General features: G+C 39.0%; 3 protein-coding genes across 6 annotated transcripts; 2 read left to right on the top strand and 1 right to left on the bottom strand.

Moving 5' to 3' along the window:
• The first annotated feature begins 984 nt into the window (after nucleotides 1–984).
• Nucleotides 985–7,400, top strand: LOC127803851 (calcium/calmodulin-regulated receptor-like kinase 2). The gene is made up of 8 exons (XM_052340424.1): nucleotides 985–1,206; nucleotides 2,515–2,902; nucleotides 4,688–4,841; nucleotides 5,219–5,345; nucleotides 6,082–6,167; nucleotides 6,260–6,331; nucleotides 6,610–6,813; nucleotides 6,914–7,400. Exons 2-8 carry the CDS (start codon nucleotides 2,577–2,579, stop codon nucleotides 7,217–7,219), a joined length of 1,275 nt encoding a protein of 424 aa, XP_052196384.1. The 5' UTR covers nucleotides 985–1,206; nucleotides 2,515–2,576; the 3' UTR covers nucleotides 7,220–7,400.
• Nucleotides 7,401–7,582: 182 nt separating this feature from the next.
• LOC127803850 (phosphatidylinositol 4-kinase gamma 7-like) lies at nucleotides 7,583–11,553 on the bottom strand. The gene is made up of 2 exons (XM_052340423.1): nucleotides 11,187–11,553; nucleotides 7,583–10,056 (listed from the first exon to the last, which is right to left on the bottom strand). Exon 2 carries the CDS (start codon nucleotides 9,810–9,812, stop codon nucleotides 7,950–7,952), a length of 1,863 nt encoding a protein of 620 aa, XP_052196383.1. The 5' UTR covers nucleotides 9,813–10,056; nucleotides 11,187–11,553; the 3' UTR covers nucleotides 7,583–7,949.
• A 1,057-nt stretch (nucleotides 11,554–12,610) lies between these two features.
• Nucleotides 12,611–19,687, top strand: LOC127803513 (O-fucosyltransferase 27). Of its 4 annotated transcripts, none has more exons than XM_052339775.1 (10): nucleotides 12,611–12,938; nucleotides 13,487–13,571; nucleotides 14,356–14,426; nucleotides 14,508–14,596; nucleotides 14,706–14,949; nucleotides 16,696–16,808; nucleotides 16,889–16,979; nucleotides 17,054–17,218; nucleotides 17,374–17,924; nucleotides 18,708–19,687. In XM_052339775.1, exons 1-10 carry the CDS (start codon nucleotides 12,741–12,743, stop codon nucleotides 19,171–19,173), a joined length of 2,073 nt encoding a protein of 690 aa, XP_052195735.1. In that variant the 5' UTR covers nucleotides 12,611–12,740; the 3' UTR covers nucleotides 19,174–19,687. The 4 variants fall into 4 exon arrangements, with proteins under 4 accessions (XP_052195735.1, XP_052195734.1, XP_052195738.1 ...); XM_052339774.1 differs by having other exon boundaries at nucleotides 14,347–14,426; XM_052339778.1 differs by having other exon boundaries at nucleotides 12,612–12,938; nucleotides 17,090–17,218.
• The last annotated feature ends 350 nt before the right edge of the window (nucleotides 19,688–20,037 follow it).

The following is a 20,037-nucleotide window of genomic DNA, read 5'->3' as shown; positions in this document are numbered from 1 at the left end:
AGAAGGAGATCCTTTACAATGGCTTGCAATCGGCACGCAATTTGATCCATTAAGGATACTTTCTAGGACCAAGTCCAAGGGGAGGTCCAGTCTAAGGCCCACTTGTAAAGAATTGGGAAGAATATATATAATACAAAGTAACCTATTGTCCAAACCAAACCTCCAAATTAAATTCCAAACTATTACTATTACCATTTCAATTGTCAAGTCTTGGATTATTCACTGGCCTTCAATCTCAACTTTGTAGTCACCGAAAGTCGTGGTTTGCTTTCCTTTCCTTCAATCCATTAATGACTTGGTAGATAGGTTGAACAGAAAGAAAGAAAGATAATGTCAACAATTAAGTATGTTTTAAAACATTACCATGCAATCAACTTTTAATTAAGAAATATTATTGTTATTACCTATATATGATAATAAATTGATAATTGTGGGTAAGTGTTTGTCTCGATTTTTTTATTTTTGAGATAATTGTGAAATAAAAAATAATCAAGGACATAAGATATCTCTTGCATGGAGCTATATAAATATAGTTTATATGAAATTTTGATGAGAAATTACTTCTTATTTATAAAAATGTTAAATAGATTGGTGTAATTTATAAATATTGGTGTCTATAATGTGACTTGTATATTTATATTATATAATATAAAATATAAAATATTAATATAGAATACAAGAATATTAATTTATATATTTAAAATTAAAGTAATTTTAGAATGATAATAAAAAAAGGAAGTTGGTAATCCGTAATCGTGGGCGTGGGGATTGGGCAGGGCATGGAAATATCAATATGGACCAAACAAAAGCATGGTGGCATCAACGGTTAAACCCATAGCATAGCATAGCATAAATATATAAAATAAAAGGCGGATAATTCAAAGGCAAGAATTTGATTGGATATTGGGAGCGCAGGCGAGGGCCTACCAACTTCGCATTGGACAATTATTCGTCCTACCAAAAAGCCGCGTGATTTTCCCCTTTTGCTATTATTACGCCCCAAACCGAACCCATCCCAAAAAGGCTCCACCTTGACTCTCTCTCTCTCTGCCGTTTCAGTCATCAACCACGCAGTTCACAAGTTGTTGTCTGTCTAGTCTTCCTCCTCCCCTTGCATTGAGCCCTTCCAGTCAACGACAACAGCCCCAAAGACATAATCAGGATTTACCCATCAAGAACTCAGTGGCTGCCCAGCTGGGAATTGAGGTATGGGTCTTTTTATCAAGCAAGATTCGCGGGTCTTTGTATTGTTGGTATTTTAGAAAGTCTTGATCAGTTGCGTTTTCTGGGTTTGGAATTCTGGATTTCCACGTATGTTTGTTTTAGCTTCTAAATGTTGCTTCTTCAAGGTCTATGGTCAATCCTGTTCATTGTTGTTGATTGAGACTTGAGAGCCGGCCGTGCCTGGTTCATCGTGCTCCTTTTGGGTTTTGGGTTTTTCTGGTTCCGGTTTTCTTTTCCTGTTCTCCTATTGGATCTGTCTCTACGGATCTTGTCATCATGGAGTTTGAATACCGAAACGAATCAAATTGACAAAATAAGAGGTGAAATGAATTAAGGAATTCTCTTGATGAGATTGTTTGAGCCTTCTTCCATGTGTATCGTATATTTTGGATCTCTTGGTGAGATTGTTTGAGCCTTCTTCCATGTGTATCCACAAATTTGACATCAATATAACAAGAGAGTAGAATAGGAGGTAATTGATTGAGAAGAATAATTCTACAAGAGGTTCTGCACCACTCTCTTGCCTCTTTCAAAATTGAAAACAGGTGAAGGGCCAAGTCTTTTCTAAGAACTAAGAAGCCATGAAGTATATAGAATTGCCCTTCAAGGTCTCTTCAACTACAATCAAATAGACTCGGTATCCTTTTTTCCTCCCTTGTCACTGTTAATGAATTACAGACCTGGTAAACTAGAAATTTTCAACCTTTATAAAAACTCTAAACAAGTACACAAAATTTTTTTCTTCTATTCTGCCTTTTTGTCATTTCATGGAATAAGCATGAGATTCAGAGCTTGAAGATACTTACAATGCCTTTTTTTCGAGCCTTCCTTTAACTTGGTTGCTTTTCTCTAAATTTGTTCAATTACTGATAATTAGTATTTAGGGCAATTTGTCATGCCCAACCTCATTATCGTTTTTGAATTTCGGGTTCATCATAGACGGACAGATTTATCAATTTCCGAGCTTAATGCGTTCCATCTTTAATTCATCCAAGTCCAAAAGATGCTTTTATCATTTCGCTGTTGGATATTTCTTTATAGGAATATTACCTTGATAATTATGTGAACTACTGTTGGTATTTTTCCACCTGTCAATTGCTTTTGGTGCTCAGGCAAATAAATTGAAGCTCTTACGTTCTCTTGTTGAGCAGCACTTTTGTTTCTAATATTTTTATCGTTTATTTGGTGCCATTCGTTGTAGAAGTCCTCTTTCTCTCTATCTGTCTCCCCCCCTCCTTTGTTTCTCATCTTTAGCTTGATACAGAGTGTCTGTTCATTTTGTGATATCAGGGACCAGACATCATTTTCCTCCAAGATGTTCACATTGCCTGATTCTCAAAAGCAACCAGAGGATGGTTCATAAAGGTGATTTGGTTATTATTGGCATTTCCGCTGGTCTGGCTCTTGGCATTTTAATAGCATCACTTGTGTTTTTCGGCATACGATGGTACAAAAGTTGTGTTCATCTTCGGCAGTGTGCAAATGAGCGCAGTGCAACAACTCTTCCCATACGCACGAATGGCCCAGATACCAGCACTGACTTTAGTGCACCTATCACCAATCCAGCATCCGTTGGGGGATCAGATTACCTAGCAAAAAATTCTCATATCTCTTGGTGGACCCTCCATGGCAAAGGTCGTTTTGCTTCAGCTTCTGGCATACCAAGATACTCTTACAAGTATGCCATCTTTGACAAGTCTGTCTTTTTAGAGAGTGTAGTGGCTTATATTATTTATTGCACTTTAAAATTTTCCTATGCTTGAAGTCTTTTTTTTTTCCTTCTGCTAAGCCTATGCTTGAAGTTCATTGGACATTTTTCTGTTAGGATGAATCAAACAGTTTTGCTTATAAAATATGACCTTGCCAACTTAGAGTTAAGCAAAGCAGGAACTGAGAAGGGGGGGTTGATCTCTGCGGACCCAGAGTAAAAGAGGAAACATCCAATTATTGCAAGAGCTTACCTCGTAATTATTCTTTTGAGGTGAAAAAACACTCAACTATATGTCATAGGATAGTTCGGTTTCTGTAATCTTTCCTTGTATTCTTTGGTTAATATGTATTACATCCTTTTAGTCTTTTTGCAATTCTATATCATGTTGGCTAATATTAACTACCGTGGCTATGAGCTCTCTGTTTTAACATTTATTAGCAAACTGTTTTCCTACAAGGTTGATGTTTCCAACATAACCAGTTATTCTCTTGCATATTGGCCAAAGGTACTATTTTATAAGTTTTCTAGGGCATGAAAATATATGGAAGTTTCTTGTATTGCAGTGAATTTCTTTTACAAAACATTAGTGTCTGAACTACGGTCACTGACAATCACACACAAGCTGCATGTCAAGCATTTATTCTCACATCCTTATCCTCAACTTTAAATCCATAGCTGCATTGTTTCTTGATTGTATCAGTTCTCCTAAAGGAAAACATGCCATCTGTTCCTTAAAACGGGTCATGTCATGCAGATTAGCATCTACCATTTTTATATTTGTAATGCTGCCAATCCTTTGCAGTAGCATAAGTTGACAAAGAAGCAGATATTCAACCATAGATAATTGTAGGCAAACTCCTTATCTCGCTTCTCAAATCTGGGAATTTTTACTTTCATACTGCATCAAGATATTCTCAAGCAACTAGTTTGACTAGGAAGTAAAATTTACCATTTGTTGGCCTGAAACCTAATGAGCAGAGGGAAATATAGCAATCTTGTAACATAACCATCGATCAAAGTTCAGTTTGCATATCTTCTTGTTTCTTACAACATAATATTTCATAGTTCATTAACTTCCTTTAATATTTCTTTGGTTCAATGTTGTTCTTTTGCTCTCCTCCTTTTGTTGTTCTCTTACCTTCATTGTCGGTCACCTAACAAACTCTCCTCCATCCTAGCTTGATACTGGTTGCAGTAAGAAGGAATAAGTTCAACCCTTGAAATGTTGAGGGAATTACTCAATCCAGCAGGTAGCACTTATTGAAGCTAAGATAAGCAAGAGACAATTAAAATGGTTTGAGTGTGTGAGAAGACGACCAATAGAGTCACATGTTAAGTGAGTGGATATAATGGAAGAAATTTATAGAAGGAAAGGTCTAGAAAGAGAACAAAAGGAAAAGGTTGAGAAAGAGATAAAAAAAAAAAAAGGTTGGAAGCTCTTAGACATAACATGGGATATATAATGACCTTATGGAAAAAGAAATGACCATAGATAGGGATGATTGGAGAGCTAGAATTCATAGAATTGACCAGTTGTAGTAGGGTTAAGGCTTGTGTTGATGATAGTGAGTTGTTCTTACTGGTAGACATGCAAGCCTCTTTTATGCTGTGTTAGTTTCCTTATACAAGGATTCACCCCCTTAATGACGGTACCTTCTAATAATATCTCTACTTTTGATGTAAAAAGGTTCACAATTAGTAGGTAGACTATGAACTACCAGAGCAGTAGATCTGATCATCTTACATTCTCAGGGATGTCCAGAAAGCTACACAAAACTTCACTACTATTTTGGGACAGGGATCTTATGGTCCAGTTTATAAAGCAACAATGGCAACAGGTGAAGTGGTTGCTGTGAAGGTTCTTGCATCTAACTCAAAACAGGGGGAGAAAGAGTTCCAAACAGAGGTAAGAACCGAATTATCATCACAATGAAGCACAGGTCTTTACTTATAGTCCCTACTCATATGGACAAGCGTGAAGTATCACATGAAAGATATGATATTTTCTGAACATGGATATAAAGGTGCCAAGTGTAGCGTGTTGAAAAGTCATCAAACCATGCCTATGGATCATATTTTTGAAAATTCCCTTCAAATTTGGTTGAAATGAAATGAATTCGTAATAAAGATTCAGCAAGTGATACACACCCAATTTTTTTAATTTTTGCCATCCATGACTTGTCATACATTTTTGAGCTTCTTAGTTGTCTTGTGATAGCTATAGGAACGGCCACTTGATTTATGCTGCTTGACTTAAATAAATGTGTGCAAGTTCTTCTGCAGGTATCCCTATTAGGTAGGCTGCATCACCGGAATCTGGTGAATTTGGTTGGATACTGTGTAGACAAGGGCCAGCACATGTTAATTTATGAGTTCATGAGTAATGGAAGCCTGGCAAACCTTCTCTATGGTAAGTTTGTCGTGCTTTTTTCTGTTCATCTTAAGACCCAATATCAGATCAACCTGTTAAGAGTATATTATGGTCAGGTTGGCCTTGTACACTACTGCTGCGTTGGAGGTTCTTTACTTAGGTACAAACACGTATGGAGGTTCATTGTCCTTGCATGCTGCTTGGTGATTTAAACTTGTAATATACTAGAACCTCCCATTTCTGCTCTTGCTCTGGTCCATTTAGGGAAACCCATGCTGGGAAGAAGAAAATCCACAAGAAGAAATAATACAACATATCAAGCCTTAATCCCACTGTGGGGTCAGCTAGATGATTTCTAATTCGCCAATCATTTGTCTAGGAATTATGGTGTTTGATTCCATGAGTTTTATGCTGGTTGTAGGTTATCTAACACAATCCTCCTCCTTTATCCAGGCTTGGAGCAGGCTATAAATAGTTTATCCAAATTTTATCCTTGTTTTACAAAGGGGTTGTTCCCACAGCCCAAGCATTGACCTTCTAATTATAAAGAAGTTACCTTACTATTGCTATCAAAGCTCGCCCTCACACATACATCTACAAAATTGTATCATTCTATGTGTGCCTGTCTAGTTGTATGCTGAAGAAGAATCTTCTACTACTATTGTGCAATTTTGATTATTCCTCTCACAACCAACTTTATAAAATTGTAATTAGATTTGAGTCATTCTGCTGGTTCAATGATCTAGAAATGCACTATTGCTGTGTTGTCGCTTAGGCCAAGAGGAAGGGATGTTAAGTTGGGAAGAAAGACTTCAAATTGCTCTTGATGTTTCACATGGAATTGAGTATCTTCATGATGGGGTATGTCTCAGGTGTTCTTTTAACATCTTTACCTGCTAATTGCTAAAAACCATGGTTTAGTTCTTACTTTCATATGACAATTTATGGAACAGGCAGTTCCGCCTGTTATACATAGAGATTTGAAGTCGGCAAACATATTGCTAGACGGATCGATGAGAGCTAAGGTAAGGGTGGCGTATGAATACCCTTTTATTTATTAATTATTTTAGCTTATAAACCATTTCTTATTTGATAACATAAACAAAGTTTATCGCCATTATTTTCTTCACACTGACTCCCTGTCTAATTGGCGCTGTGTGTTTGTATTATGAAAACAACGGAAATCCAATGCTATATGTTGCAGAAGTTGTTATTGAAGGAATGGCTCTCTTTCTTTGCTATTGCTTATCTTTGACATTGGATATTTTCGTAGTGCCTCAGAACCTTCTTCATTTCTCATTAGGTTGCCGATTTTGGACTCTCAAAAGAAGACGCCTTCGATCGCAGCAACTCGGGCCTTAAAGGTACATACGGGTACATAGACCCCATATACGTATCCACAAACAAGTTCACGATGAAGAGTGACATCTACAGTTTTGGTGTTGTCCTCTTTGAACTCATTACAGCCATTCACCCGCACCAAAATCTAATGGAGTATGTAAATCTTGTAAGTTCCTTGCTATTCTAAACAGAGGTTGTGTCCCAACGAATGATGAATTTTCGACTCAGTAGCTCCACTATTTTTTTTTTTTTGGCTTTTTTCTAAGGCGGCTATGAGTCCCGATGGTGTGGATGAAATTCTTGACAAGCGACTCGCGGGAATGTGTAACCTTGTAGAAGTGAGGAGCCTAGCTAACATTGCTAAAAGATGCTTACACAAAATATCCAGAAAGCGGCCTTCAATTGGGGAAGTTTCACACGCCATATTGAAGATAAAGCAGAGCCGTCGTCCCAGAGAAGATACCATGTCCTATGCAGAAGAAGACCTTTCACGCCTGGTCAGCCGGATAGAGCTCCAAAATGTGGAGCTGAGTAAAATGACTAGCCTGCAAGAGAAGACGACTACTGAGTAGAGAGAATGGCGCGGGGGGTTCTTCTTTTGGTACTATTTGCGCCGTAGATCTACTCTTCTTGAGTTAATACATGATGATATGCTCTTCTACGCAAAAAACTCAACTTCCGCCGCTATTTTTGGGAAATTATGGTATAGATTTTATTTCTAACAAGAAAAGGTGCATCATTTATGGACTTGGAATTGTTACGTTCAAGCAGCTTTCAGTGACCCGGTGATTCATTCATTCATTCATTCAGTGTCCAAGGGGCTCTTCTCTCAATCAAATTCAGCCTGAAAAGTACCAATTAGTGCAAAATCAACCATCTGAATTCTCACAGCAACTCAGCCATGCATGAAAAAATTGAAGAAGGGATCTGGAGAAATTTGTCGTTCCAAACAAGCCCGCATGTCATGCATCTTTACCATAAACAGGTAGATAAAGATAAAGTCCCTTCCCATCTCTTTCTGGATTTTTATTTGACCGACTTTACCAAAGGAAAAATATATAAACAAAAAAGGAACACACTTCTTACCCTCTGCCATTTTTAAGAACATATTTCCCTCACCTCCATAACATAATAAACGCAGCCCTCGTCAATCTGACAAGATGCGTATTTACAGAAAGTGAAATTAAGTCACTTCCAAACACGACCACGACCTAGTTAGGAAAGCCTACGTACCAGGAACCTTCGGCACAAGTGGCTCAAAGTCTTATTCTTCTTTCTTATTCAACCATATGTATATTAGATTCAAAACTGGCATGAAGTACCAAGCCTCTGTCTCTGCTTCTGATTCGCATTCCCTAATCTGCGATTGGAGACAGCTTCGTACAGAAGCTTCTGGAAAATATCAAGGAACCGCACCCACTCCTCCTCATTCATATCTGCCAGCTTCACAAAATTTGCACTAGTAGGCAACTGTTCATTCACGCTCCTGTTCCCAGTTGATTTACCAGCCAAACAACTGCCCTTTGTTGCTGCACCTTGATGTCGCCAACCCTGCTCACCAAGGTTAACACTTCTTAGGGACGTGGAGAGCATCGATATTGCTGGCACTTGTCCCTGGATCAGATCTCTGTGATTTGCCACTAGTTGAGAGAGTATGTTCTGACCATTACCAACTTTAAACACAGAAGCAACTTGTGGTTTAGCAGCCATCTTCACTTCTGAATTTTGGAATAAATCAGATTCCTCACACTCCATGTCAAATTGAAACTCTTCCTGCTTCATTACCTTGTCCTCACAAATCTGTGCCTCGCCTTCCTCTAAAAGCTTCCTTGCCTCCATGCATATGATCTCAAGCTCGCTTGGCTCTTCTTCATGGCCACGGAACTCCCTACTCATCATCTCACCAATTTCTGCAAGACACAGACCAAAAGCCGCTGCTTCCTTGAGAAAAGTAGTGCAAAGAACCAAGATCCTTAGGCATGCCTCTCGAATCATTGGTAACTCCATCCGCAGCATTTCAGAATCCCGAACAGGGTCAAGATGACTTATATACTCAAGTTCGTCTTCTGAGAAAGGAATTGAAGCCTGTGGCCAATGGATCCACTCAAAGTATGGGTCCTCCAAGCTCTCAGGAAGGCAAAGGCCATGATCAATGGGGACCAACTCCACCTGACCAAATCGCCCAACCCCATCAAGCTTCTTAACCAAAAGATTTCCGGCATGCCTATCTGTATTTAAAATACGAATATCTAATATTCCAATCCTATGTATGGCAGCCACAGGAAAGCTAGAGGTCCCATGATCACTGGCATCAAAATCATGCGGAATGAATTGCTGGAATGATGCAATCTTGCTAGCATGCATCAGTTGTTGATGCTTGTTTGTGTTAACCCCATCATTGACGTTAAAGATAGGATGTGTGATCTTCACAAGTGCAGTAGGAGGGACATTGGCAAAATGATCATAATCAAGAAGGTAAGCTGCAACTTCTCTGAAACCTGTCTCCCCAACCCGCACTGATGGCTTCAGCCCAGGTTGACCTAGTGTTTTGCCTACAAAACCTTTTGGGTTGTTTGGAGCAAAAGGTTCCTCATCTGTTGGCTTCACTATGGCGACATTCTCACCAGTGCAATTCTTCAAATAATAAGCTCCTCCAAGCCCACTACAAATGGGGACTGGATCAATGCCATTCTCTATTGCCTTCACAACATCTTTCACCAACTCTTCAGCCATAGCAAAATGATCTGAGCACCCTAATATCTCAACCGGACCACTTGCATCTCCCTGCTGAGTATCCTTTCCAGAAGGTGAGAGACATGGCGTAGATGAGCTCCTGTGCAGAGAATTTTTTGTAAGGAGAAGTGGACTATCATTTCTCACATTGCTGAGATCATTCTTTAATACTATATCCCCATATGTTAATGAGCACTTCTCTGCTGGGACATTCAGGGCCAACTGCAATCTCTTTTTCACTGTACGGGCATTGTCACTCCCATCTAGCTCAATGCCCAAAACAGAGCCGGTTTCAGTTTGAACAAAAATGCGTCTTTTCCTAGGTGATTTTCCCTCGATCCTCTTATTCCCAAGATACTCATGGCTGGGGGCTATTTTGAAGTTGGCAACTGCTGTAGGGAGCTGTACAGGGTTATCCAAATCAGGATACATGAAATGAAGCACAGAAGAAATTCCAAATGCCGGCAGCAGAGGTAGCACCAGTCCAGAGATTCTCCCTCAGGCAAACCCCAAATTCAAATGCCGGCACCAATAGAAACATCAAATACTTTGTGGCCCAATCAATCATATCAGTCTAGAGGATCAAACTGCCTAAATAATTCTCACATTGTAAAGTATGACGAGACAGAGAACTGATGTGGCAAAATTGCTACATTGAGGAGTCCACCTGATAATGCTGCCAATAAGAAAAGAAACTAAGCTCCAGAGGGGAAAAAAATGGTTTACCTAGGAAATAGGAAGTACAGTAACTGATGTAAAAAGGATAAAGAAACAAGTGCCACCTCTTCAATGCAGCTTCAAACAAGCAAGAATTCCAAAGACTTAACGAGTTCTAAAGACCCTAAACAAGGAGATCCCTGATAAAATGAAAATTTACAAATTGAATAACTTTTATACTATGGTGGCACAGATGCTTTCGAGAAAATTCACGAAAGCCAATTTCATGTTGTCAGCATATGTAAGTACTCAAAACCCGCAATATTAAACGCGATAGTGCACAATGAGAGTTAAGGAGGTTGAGGAACTATTCCATTAAGAAAGCACCTTATTGACGTTATTCTTATCCCAGCCACAATAGTTCCAACTGAACGAGAAGTTTAGAAGACTATAAACAACTCAACAAGCAATTAGGTCTTGTCCCCAGACACCAATGCAATTTTTATCCTCCTGTGCTTCGTGCTGGCAATCCATGACCGAATTCATCACTCCCTTAAAAAGCTTCAAAATTTAGACTCTATATGATCGCTTTTTAGTCCTTAAAGCTACAAATTGGGTATTAGATTACTTATTATTACTGACACTGTCATTGCATAAAGCTTTCACCCCGCTATGCCCAAACCCCTCTCTTAACCACGCAACCAAAGTTTGCAAATGATGTCCCCCACCCCACAAAAAGAAGAAAAAAAAAAAAAAAAAATTATCAACGATTTCAAGGCCAGCAATATGATGACAAGCTATCATACTGTACCGAATCTTGTTTGGATGCCATTAACCTCCTTTATTCCAACAAACTCGTGAAAATAAAATTAACACGCTAAGTTTTCTTGCAAAAGCAATTCGAACGAGCATAATCTAGACACCAGGCTTCATCAACAATCAGGGACTGGACCGATCAGTAAATTCAATGGATTGCCATGCATTGCCACCTAATCCATCTACAATTCAGGCGATGTCATGATAAAAGAGGATAATCAGAAGAAATTCATAGTTCCAAATACAACGATGCGGTAGATGTCGGTGCAACAACAACGGAAACCGACACGCAAATTGGGAATTCGGAGGAGGGAGGCGATCCAGAGAACTCACCGGAGATTCGAATGTTTCCCCGCCGAACGGTGCAGCCCGGGAACGAACGGTTGAGGTTCAAGATCCGGCTGGACCAACGGCTGAGATTCAATAAGGTCGCTCCAGTCCTCTGTGTGCGCGTCTCAACCTCGGTGGGCGTGTTGCGATCTCCGTCTCCCGCTTTCAGAGATTTTCCAACTCCCTTTCAAGAGAAACGGATGGGCTCAAAAGTAATTGCGCACGCGAAATGATCCGGTACATTAGGGAACTCGCCAAAAGAACTCAGAGGTCCTGCCACGTCGTCGATCTTGGTTGCAGGTAATGCTGCTCGTTGGATCGCCTTCCTGGTCTGATGATGTGGACAGAGCTGCGATAGTTATGGGATTTTGTACCCCCGGCCGGCGGGGGGGGGGGGGGGGGGGGGGACAAAGCTTCTGTGCTACCGGCTTCTGGTATTACTTCGGCCCTCAGACATCGCCACCTGTGAAGTTCTGTAGAGTTCGGTGCAATCACATTTATTTATTAGTTGTATTTTTCGGTTTTTTGTTTTATTTTGGAAAATGCCATGAAATTATTAATTATATGGATGGCTTCTCTAACAGATTTGTGTATTATAGTGATTTATTTTTTATATTTTAAATTCTTGTGGCATACACACATTTTTAGATAAATTTGTTTGTTTGATTAAGAAGAGTCTAAATAAATTTTCTTTAATAATAGAAATAAACTATAAAAATAAATTTAAAATGCAAAAATTAAAATAAAAAATAGAAATATCCAAATATATATGAAATTTGGATTAAATGTATGAATCTTTTAATAGATAAGCTAGCTAGCTAGCTAGTATCATTGTGATTTTTTAATTCCGAAAGAGGTAGTTAGTGTGTGAGATAGCCCATTTGGAATTCAAAGATCGTTTCCCAATTAAGTAAGAATAGAAAACATATTTGGGAAGGCGTTTCAGCTTCCCACCTGGGCTGAGGCTGAGCACATTGAGTTCCCATTTACGGAATGCACATTTATTTCCAAACCCATCAGTAACTATATTGCTATTGCACGCCCTTCCGGGCCTTCCCGTCTCCGCTTCGCAGAACGAACCCACAATTTGCTTAAGCAAAACTAGATAACGTTGCTTGCTGGGTGGATGACACGTAACAGGAGGCCCTGCCTCACGTGACTTCCATCCAATAATGCCAACCCAACCCAACCCAACCAAGTTGTAGTGGCAATGAGAATGGGAAAGCAAAGGCATGGCAAAGCAAACAGTGTGCACAGCGCAGGGCCGTTGGCGGGCGATTGGAGCCTGCAAACAGTGTCGGAACAAACCACTTTCTATTTTAAACCTTTTTTAATTCGGGCGTGTATCTCACGCGCTATGGGAGAGCGTGGGTTTCGTGGCCACCATGTTTGTGCTGGGGATAGTAGCATGCCTGTGGCCTTCTGCTTCGGCCCCTCTTCTGCCTTGACTTTCACTGACCTGTCTCTTGCCTTCTCTGCTTCTTCCATAGAAGCATTTCACAGAGAGAGAGAGAGAGAGAGAGGGAGAGAGAACTGGCTTGTGGGTTGATTTTCAGAATGAAAGGGGAAGGGAAGATGCTTTTCAAGTCTAGGATGAAATGGGTTGGACTGGTGGGGCTTGTTCTCTCCGTTTTCTCTCTTTTCACCCACTTTCTCCTCGCCAGATACACGGAGAGGGATGCTTCCGAATACCAGGCTTCAATCACGATCTTCTCCTGGAGACCCGTCTTTGAGAATGCAGATCTTTCTATAACTGTAACGTGCTCCCGCTTCTCCAAGATCTCTGCTTTCTCTTCACCCCTTTTTACTTTCTCTGTAGATTATTTGGTTTTAGAGTTTTGGTTTCGCGTGAATCTGATTTCCCCTTCTCTTCTTTGGCCGATGAGATACGCATACGTCTACGGGAAACAAGATTTTTGTATCTCATAGGCAGTGCTTTTGTACGGTTATATAATATATAAAACAAGCGAAACAGTTCCGTGTAAACCATTTGGGGATACTGTTGAATTTAATTGCTGTATAACTCTAAAGTTCAATCTGTTCTCTCTCTACTCATTATTATTCGGATATCTTAACCTTTTTGTACCTTTATTTGATCGACTCATCCCAAACCCCTAAATGGGCTTTGATGTTAATCTTGCTTTCTGAATGTGTTTTAGAAGCCTCTGCATTTTGGAGCACTTTTTGTTGTTCTCAACGAGGACTTGTACTTTTTCTTTACTTAAAATGCGTGGATCATGCATCTCTCTCTCTTTCTCTCTGTATGAGGCTCCTTATTGTTCCTCTGTTTCGATATTATTCAGAGTCCACTATACAGAAGACTTTGGGGTCCGGTTAGACAGCTTGAACCTTTATATCCATATGCAAATCCAAGAGGAAACTACGCAGGTTAGGTCATGCTTATATTCTTTATTTTTTTTTTTCAAATTATTTTGGGGTTTTGGAGAATGTAAATAGGAAATGCTATTACAATTCTCCGAATTTGAGAGATGGCTGAAGTTAGGAATCACATTGTAGAGGGAGGGTATTGGCTCTTAACCATAAGAGTTGTTTTAATACCAAATACCCCATTTGGAACTGGAATTGCAAGCCTTGGAAGACAATTCCAAAGTTTACTGCTCAAGAAATGGACTGATTTTGATCAAATAAAGGTGTGTTTAGAGTTCCAACTTCTTGGACCGAGGGCATACAAAATATGGCTATTCACCATCCGTATGAAGGACCATATTGACAAGTTATTTATTTATTTTTGGTTACAATAAATATGAGTTGTTCGGTATTGGAGTAACTCATCACTTTGAAACTTGAAAAAAAAAAATGATTAAAGAATAAATGTATTTTGAAACTCAAAATGAGTTAATTAATATATATTGGCAATTCTTCTTTTTTTTGCGTGATGTATATTGGTGATTCACACAGTTGTGTGACTGAATTGTTTTCTGCTTAGTTTCATCCCTGTCCTGTCTTTTTTGAAGCCCTTTCTCCCTCTTATTCTCTATTTGCTTTCCTCTGCCTTCATCTTTCTTCTTTTCTTCTCTCTTCTTTTTCTTTTTCTTTTTCCTATAAAGTTTTATTTGTTTTTTTCCTTTCCTAACAGAATTTGTTTACTCATTATTTTTGTTGAAATTAGCAGTGTTATCTTCCTAACTTAGTTGTTATTAAGTTCTAACAGCTCCTGCTTTGCAAACAAATGGATTTATTTTTGCAAGGATAAGAGGAGGTTTTCATGAGATCAGAAATTCGGTGAGGACATTATGCTTGAATTGCAGACCATCACAAAATTTGTCTATGATATCTGCTGAAAAGGTCTTCTTCACCTTGCAGATATGTGATGTTGTTGTGGTTTCCCGACTTCTCAATGCTACCTTGGTCATTCCTGAGATTCTATCAACCACAAGCAGCAAGGGAATTAGGTTTCTTTTCATCTATATATTTCTTTCTAGCCTATGTTTTTTCATTTTTTTATTTTTTATAAATTATAAGAGCGTGAAGTATGATCATTTTGTTACTCATTTCATTCAGCTCTGAATTTAAGAGTTTTCCCTACCTCTATAATGAAGACGAGTTCGTTGCAGCATTAGCAAAAGATGTCAGAATTGTGAAAAGCCTCCCCAAAAACCTGAAAGGGGCAAGGAGAAAAAAAGAAATTCCAATGTTTAAAGTGTCTTACTCAACTTCACCAAATTTTTATCTGCAACGTGTTCTTCCTGTACTGAACAGGCACTCAGTGGTTGAATTAGTTGTTTCTGATGGTGGATGCTTGCAGGTAATGACTGCTACAAGGTGTTACTTTTCATCTAATCACTTTAACAAATTCCAAGTGTCCTATGGTCGTGTGCTGCTCAAATTGCTGGTTATCACCATGATGGTGAGGAACCATATCAGTCCAAAGTCACGTCTGTTGGTGACTTACGCTCTATGAGGCATCTGCAGCCCTTTCCTTTTTTTGTTTTTTTTTCTTTCTCTATCTTGTGAGATTCCTATTGATTCTTATCCAGAAGGCCTCATAACTCACAGGTGAAAAAAACTGTAGTGTTTGGAATAATAAATAAGTGCAACCTGGTTGCAGTAACCTAACATAAACTTTAAGGAGTTGTTTATTCCCTTTGACTTCTCTTTTATTCTATTGTTTATTGTTTTATTTTCAGGTTTGTCAACTGGGATTAAGCTGTGCTCTGAAATCTTCAATTCTTTGGTCATTGAAGCATGATTGAACTTTTTAACTAAATGAGATTTGAACATGAGATCAAGAGCATTTTTTGTTTATTGAAATTTGTATGTGTAAAGAACTTAATTCTTATGCACATAGCATAATCTAAAGACTTTGGGTGAGATTTACATGACCTATGCTGTCTTAACCCATTCCATTCATTAGTTAACTACTTTAAAGATAAGTCCATTTAGCAGGCCTGCCAGGCTTCAGCATGCTCACTATGCTGAACGGGCTTGTTAGGGCCAATCAAGGCTCAAAATTAAGTGCAATAAACCCAGTATGTTTGGTTCTGATTCAGTGATCCAGTCCTCTAAATCTTTTTTTTTTGACTCCCTTCTCACAGAAAGGTTCTACTCATGTCCATTGTGCTTGCAAAATTGCGTGCAGGCATTCTATTCATGCCATCATGGTGATGGTTATTCATTTTCTTTTTCTTGTCGTTATCCTATTTTCCTTTCAGTTTTCAATATGCTGCATTTCATGCATGAAGAAAACAGAATAATATTGGTGAGCAAATGACTGGGATTCCTTGGTGGCTTTATCAATACCTATTACTCTGGAGGAATATCAGGCCCTTTGAGTGTATATGAGACTAGAATATCTTTGCCTAATCACTGTCAAGAGTGCATGGAATATTTTGATGTAGTGCAACCGCTCTTTGAAAATAGGATGTGGGAGATAGCATTAAGATGGTCTGGACATGTGAGAAGAAGAGTGATAGACACCTATGATGTGAGTGGGTGAAATGGAGGCAGTTTGTGGCAAAAGGGGGAGGGGAGGATCAAAGAAAGCTTGGTGGCAAATCTTTAAATATGACATAGGATATAATAGCCTTATAGAGGATATGGCCTTATATAGTGATGGTTGGGGCCTAGAGGTTTGGAGTTCATATATCCAACTCCACCTAGTAGGATTGAGGCTTGTTATTGTTGTTGTACAATTGCTCTTTAAAACTCATTTTAGCTGGTCATCTGAATTATCCATGTCCAAGCAGACTTCAAATTATTATCACAAGCACCTACGTGACTTTTTGGGGAGAAAAAAGCTTCTGGCTATATTCTTAATGGAAGATTTATTTATCCTTCTCTGGCCTTTATACATACTTACATATTACATATATATATTTCATGTGATCATTAGAACACATACTTTAATATTTTTTTTCCTTTTTCTGTTTGCCTAATTTTGATTACTTCAATAATCTCCTTTTAGGATAAGCATTTTTATTTTTTAAATTGCATGACCAAAGATTTTAGATTACATTTTGGAATAGTTATTATGTACACTTGATTCATCTAGGCTGTTCTTCCTCCTCATCTTGAAGAGTTCCAAAGGCTGAGATGTAGGGTTGCTTTTCATGCCTTGAGGTTCAGGCAGGAGGTACAGGATCTTGCTACAAGGATATTAAATAGGTCAGTATCTGTTCGCTTTCAACTATTTTTCCTTCAACTGTCCTTCAAGGCTGTCTGCTAATTCCTACTTGTATCCAAAGGTTAAGAGCACCCGGACGGCCATTTATAGCTTACGAACCAGGGATGACTAGAGATGCATTAGCATATTATGGCTGTGCTGAGCTTTTTCAGGTACCTGCTTGAAGTTCTAATGAAGGCATGCTTCATAATGTAATTTTTAAGCTCCAAATTTACATCTTATTCAGCATTTACTATGTATTTTGTCTTCAAACTCTTCCAAGGATGTACATACTGAACTCATTCAGCACAGACGATCATGGATGATAAAACGTGGGATTGTCAAGGGCAATCTTTCTGTGAATTCAGCAGAGCAACGCCTTAATGGTTTGTGTCCACTTATGCCAGAAGAGGTGAGAAACTGATATTTGAATTTTCTATGATAACTTAATTACATAAAAAATGAAATTTATCTGTTATTACTAAAATCCTATATTGAAAGATAAAATAATGAGGAAACCTAAGGAAAACGTACACGACTTTATGAGGTGAACGGCTGTCTTTGCAGGTTGGCATTCTTCTTCGTGCATATGGTTACTCCTGGGACACAATTATTTACATCTCTGGGGGAGAGGTCTTTGGCGGACAGAAAAAGTTAATTCCTCTTCATGGGATGTTTGAAAATGTTGTGGACAGGACGACTCTAAGCACTTCATGGGAACTCAGTAGAATATATGGTCATGAGGCAAACCTTATTGACAAATATCCAAGGACTCCATCTTTTGCTCAGGAAGAAATGAAACTCGGAGCATGGAAAAATTCTCGTCCTCGTCCTCGTCCACTTCCACCACCCCCAGCACGACCGAAGTATTATAACATTGAAGGTTGGTGGGGCTGGGTTGCTGAGAGTGACAATGAGCCTGAGACTACTGTTGAAGAGTTGAGGATGAATGCTCATAAATTACTATGGGAGGCAATTGACTATACAATATGTGTTGAAGCTGATGCATTCATTCCTGGATTTGATAGTGATGGCAAGGGGCGCCCAAATTTTGCAAGTTTGGTTATGGGGCACAGGCTCTATGAATCTGCTGCATCAAAAACGTACAGACCAGACAGGTGATTTTGTTACTGGGCTCTGTTCCATTTCTGGATGAACTATTGGTTTTCTTCTACTTCTCCCCCACATTGCATCTTCAAAATAGAATGTGGGTTGCACAGATTTTGTTGTGTCCATAACAAATTTAACTATTTTCATCCACTGAATGACCTTCCCAAAAATTCAATGATACTGTACTATGGGATATATAACCTGGTTCAATTTTTAGCTACTATTATTTGGTCTTAAGCAACTACATTACCTGTTTTGAGCATTGACACACTTCCAGGTTACAGCTGAATCTGATTCCATTCATGAAATGATCAAGAAACAATTGTTTTACCCTCCACTGCTATCAAATAGGACACCTTAGCTCTTCCCCTTTAAAAAACCGCTTGACTTCTTATTCTCCTACTGGAGCAAAAATGGTTGATATCACTGTAGGTGATTTTTGTGCCTACAGAGTTGCTTACTGCTTTAATTTCTGTTTCTAACCTGAATGCATCTAGCTACGCTAGCATTAGTGGCCCTAGCCAATGCAAGGGTATTTTTGTGTTTCAAACCCATGAAGCCAAGGTCTAATGTCATGCTGTATTTGGTAATAAATTATAAACATCTGCAAGTTACAGCATGTTTTTACTGCAATTCATTCTATGTTGCTTGAAATTATTGGCAAATGAATTGAGCTGCAACAGCACACTCTGTTTGATATTAGTGAGGTGTATCGTTTGCCACAATACTTGCACATCCATGGTATTTGCAGTTACCAATCCATAACATCTTCTTGTTTCTTTTCATGGCAGAAGAGAAGTTACCAAGCTTTTAGAAGAAATTCGCGACCACTTGTATCAAGCCAACCGCACTTGGATAACATCCGTGCGCAGGCATCTGAGAATATCCTTACTAAAGGGACTTAAAAATGAATCCACACGATCGAAGCCACTGTCTTTCCTATCTCACCCGCTCCCAGAGTGCTGTTGCTGGAGCCATAAGGAAACTCCAGTTCGTGCTTCAAGTCCTTCAACTGAATCACAGGTTCGAGGTGCTCTTGGAGTTCAACATCGTTGCCCTGCTTGGATGGATAGTAATACAATATCACAATCAAAGGATAGCGAAAGAGAAAGAGAGGAGAATCTAGACGAGGAGGATCCTGCGTCATCTGGAATTTTCTTTCGGCATAGTGATAGAAATCATGGAGGTGGAGAAATAAACATCAAAGAAGAAGCTCAAATAGAGGATCAAGAAGAATTGGAGGGTGCAGAAAGATGAAGCAGCCTTGCTTATGGCTATGATGTACATACTAATTTGTTGATTTAGGAAAGTTAATGATTTATGAATGAATGCCCTAGGCTTAGGTCGACTTTGAATGGTTTTTTAAGAACCAGACCAGGCCAAGGACTAAGGAGTGGAAGCAAGGAATTTCAATGAGGTGGTGGATCAACGTTCTAAATTATGGCTTGATATCTCTGTCGTGCTGCTGCTGGCCCTTTATGCATACATGCATGGCGAGCTTCCATCCAACAAAGAGGTAAAATGAACTTCAGCCTTCAGGACCTCTTCCCCGGATTTTGCTTTTGATTGTTCTGTAAGGTTAAGAACACACTATGGTAGCTAAGCCTCTTGCTTTTCTCATTGTTGAGTTGGGTGCCGAAGCGGGGTGGAAATGAGTTTTAGAACTTGCACGCATTCGTGTTCAAGTGTTATATTTCAATCTTCAGTTAGTTTATGTATTTACAATCTTTGCTTCTATCAATAAAAACAAAATTACTTGTTTGTTTTTGTAGCTTGGATTCACTAAATTATATTTCATATGATATTGGCCATCCACTTTTGCCATTGCCATTTGGTCCTCCAATTTCTTCGGCTTATAAATGGAACTGTCCTTGGGGACCTCTTCACACCGGACTCATCTGAATGTTAAGGTGGTCTGAAAAAATAAAATATAAAATTATTTATAGCGAGGTTGGTACGTTTTTATTGAACATTAGGTGTTATTTGTAAAAATAGACGGAATGGTAGATAAGGATATATTAATGGAATTGTAATTATCTATATCTTATTTGTATCCGACCCAATTGGGCCTATACGGGCCCGATACGGATATGCAGTGGCTGGTTCGGCCATTAATTGGGC

Source organism: Diospyros lotus, chromosome 6 (assembly GCF_014633365.1).
Source record: "Diospyros lotus cultivar Yz01 chromosome 6, ASM1463336v1, whole genome shotgun sequence".
Classification (NCBI taxonomy): Eukaryota; Viridiplantae; Streptophyta; class Magnoliopsida; order Ericales; family Ebenaceae; genus Diospyros; species Diospyros lotus.
This window is presented reverse-complemented; position numbering and strand designations above follow the sequence as displayed.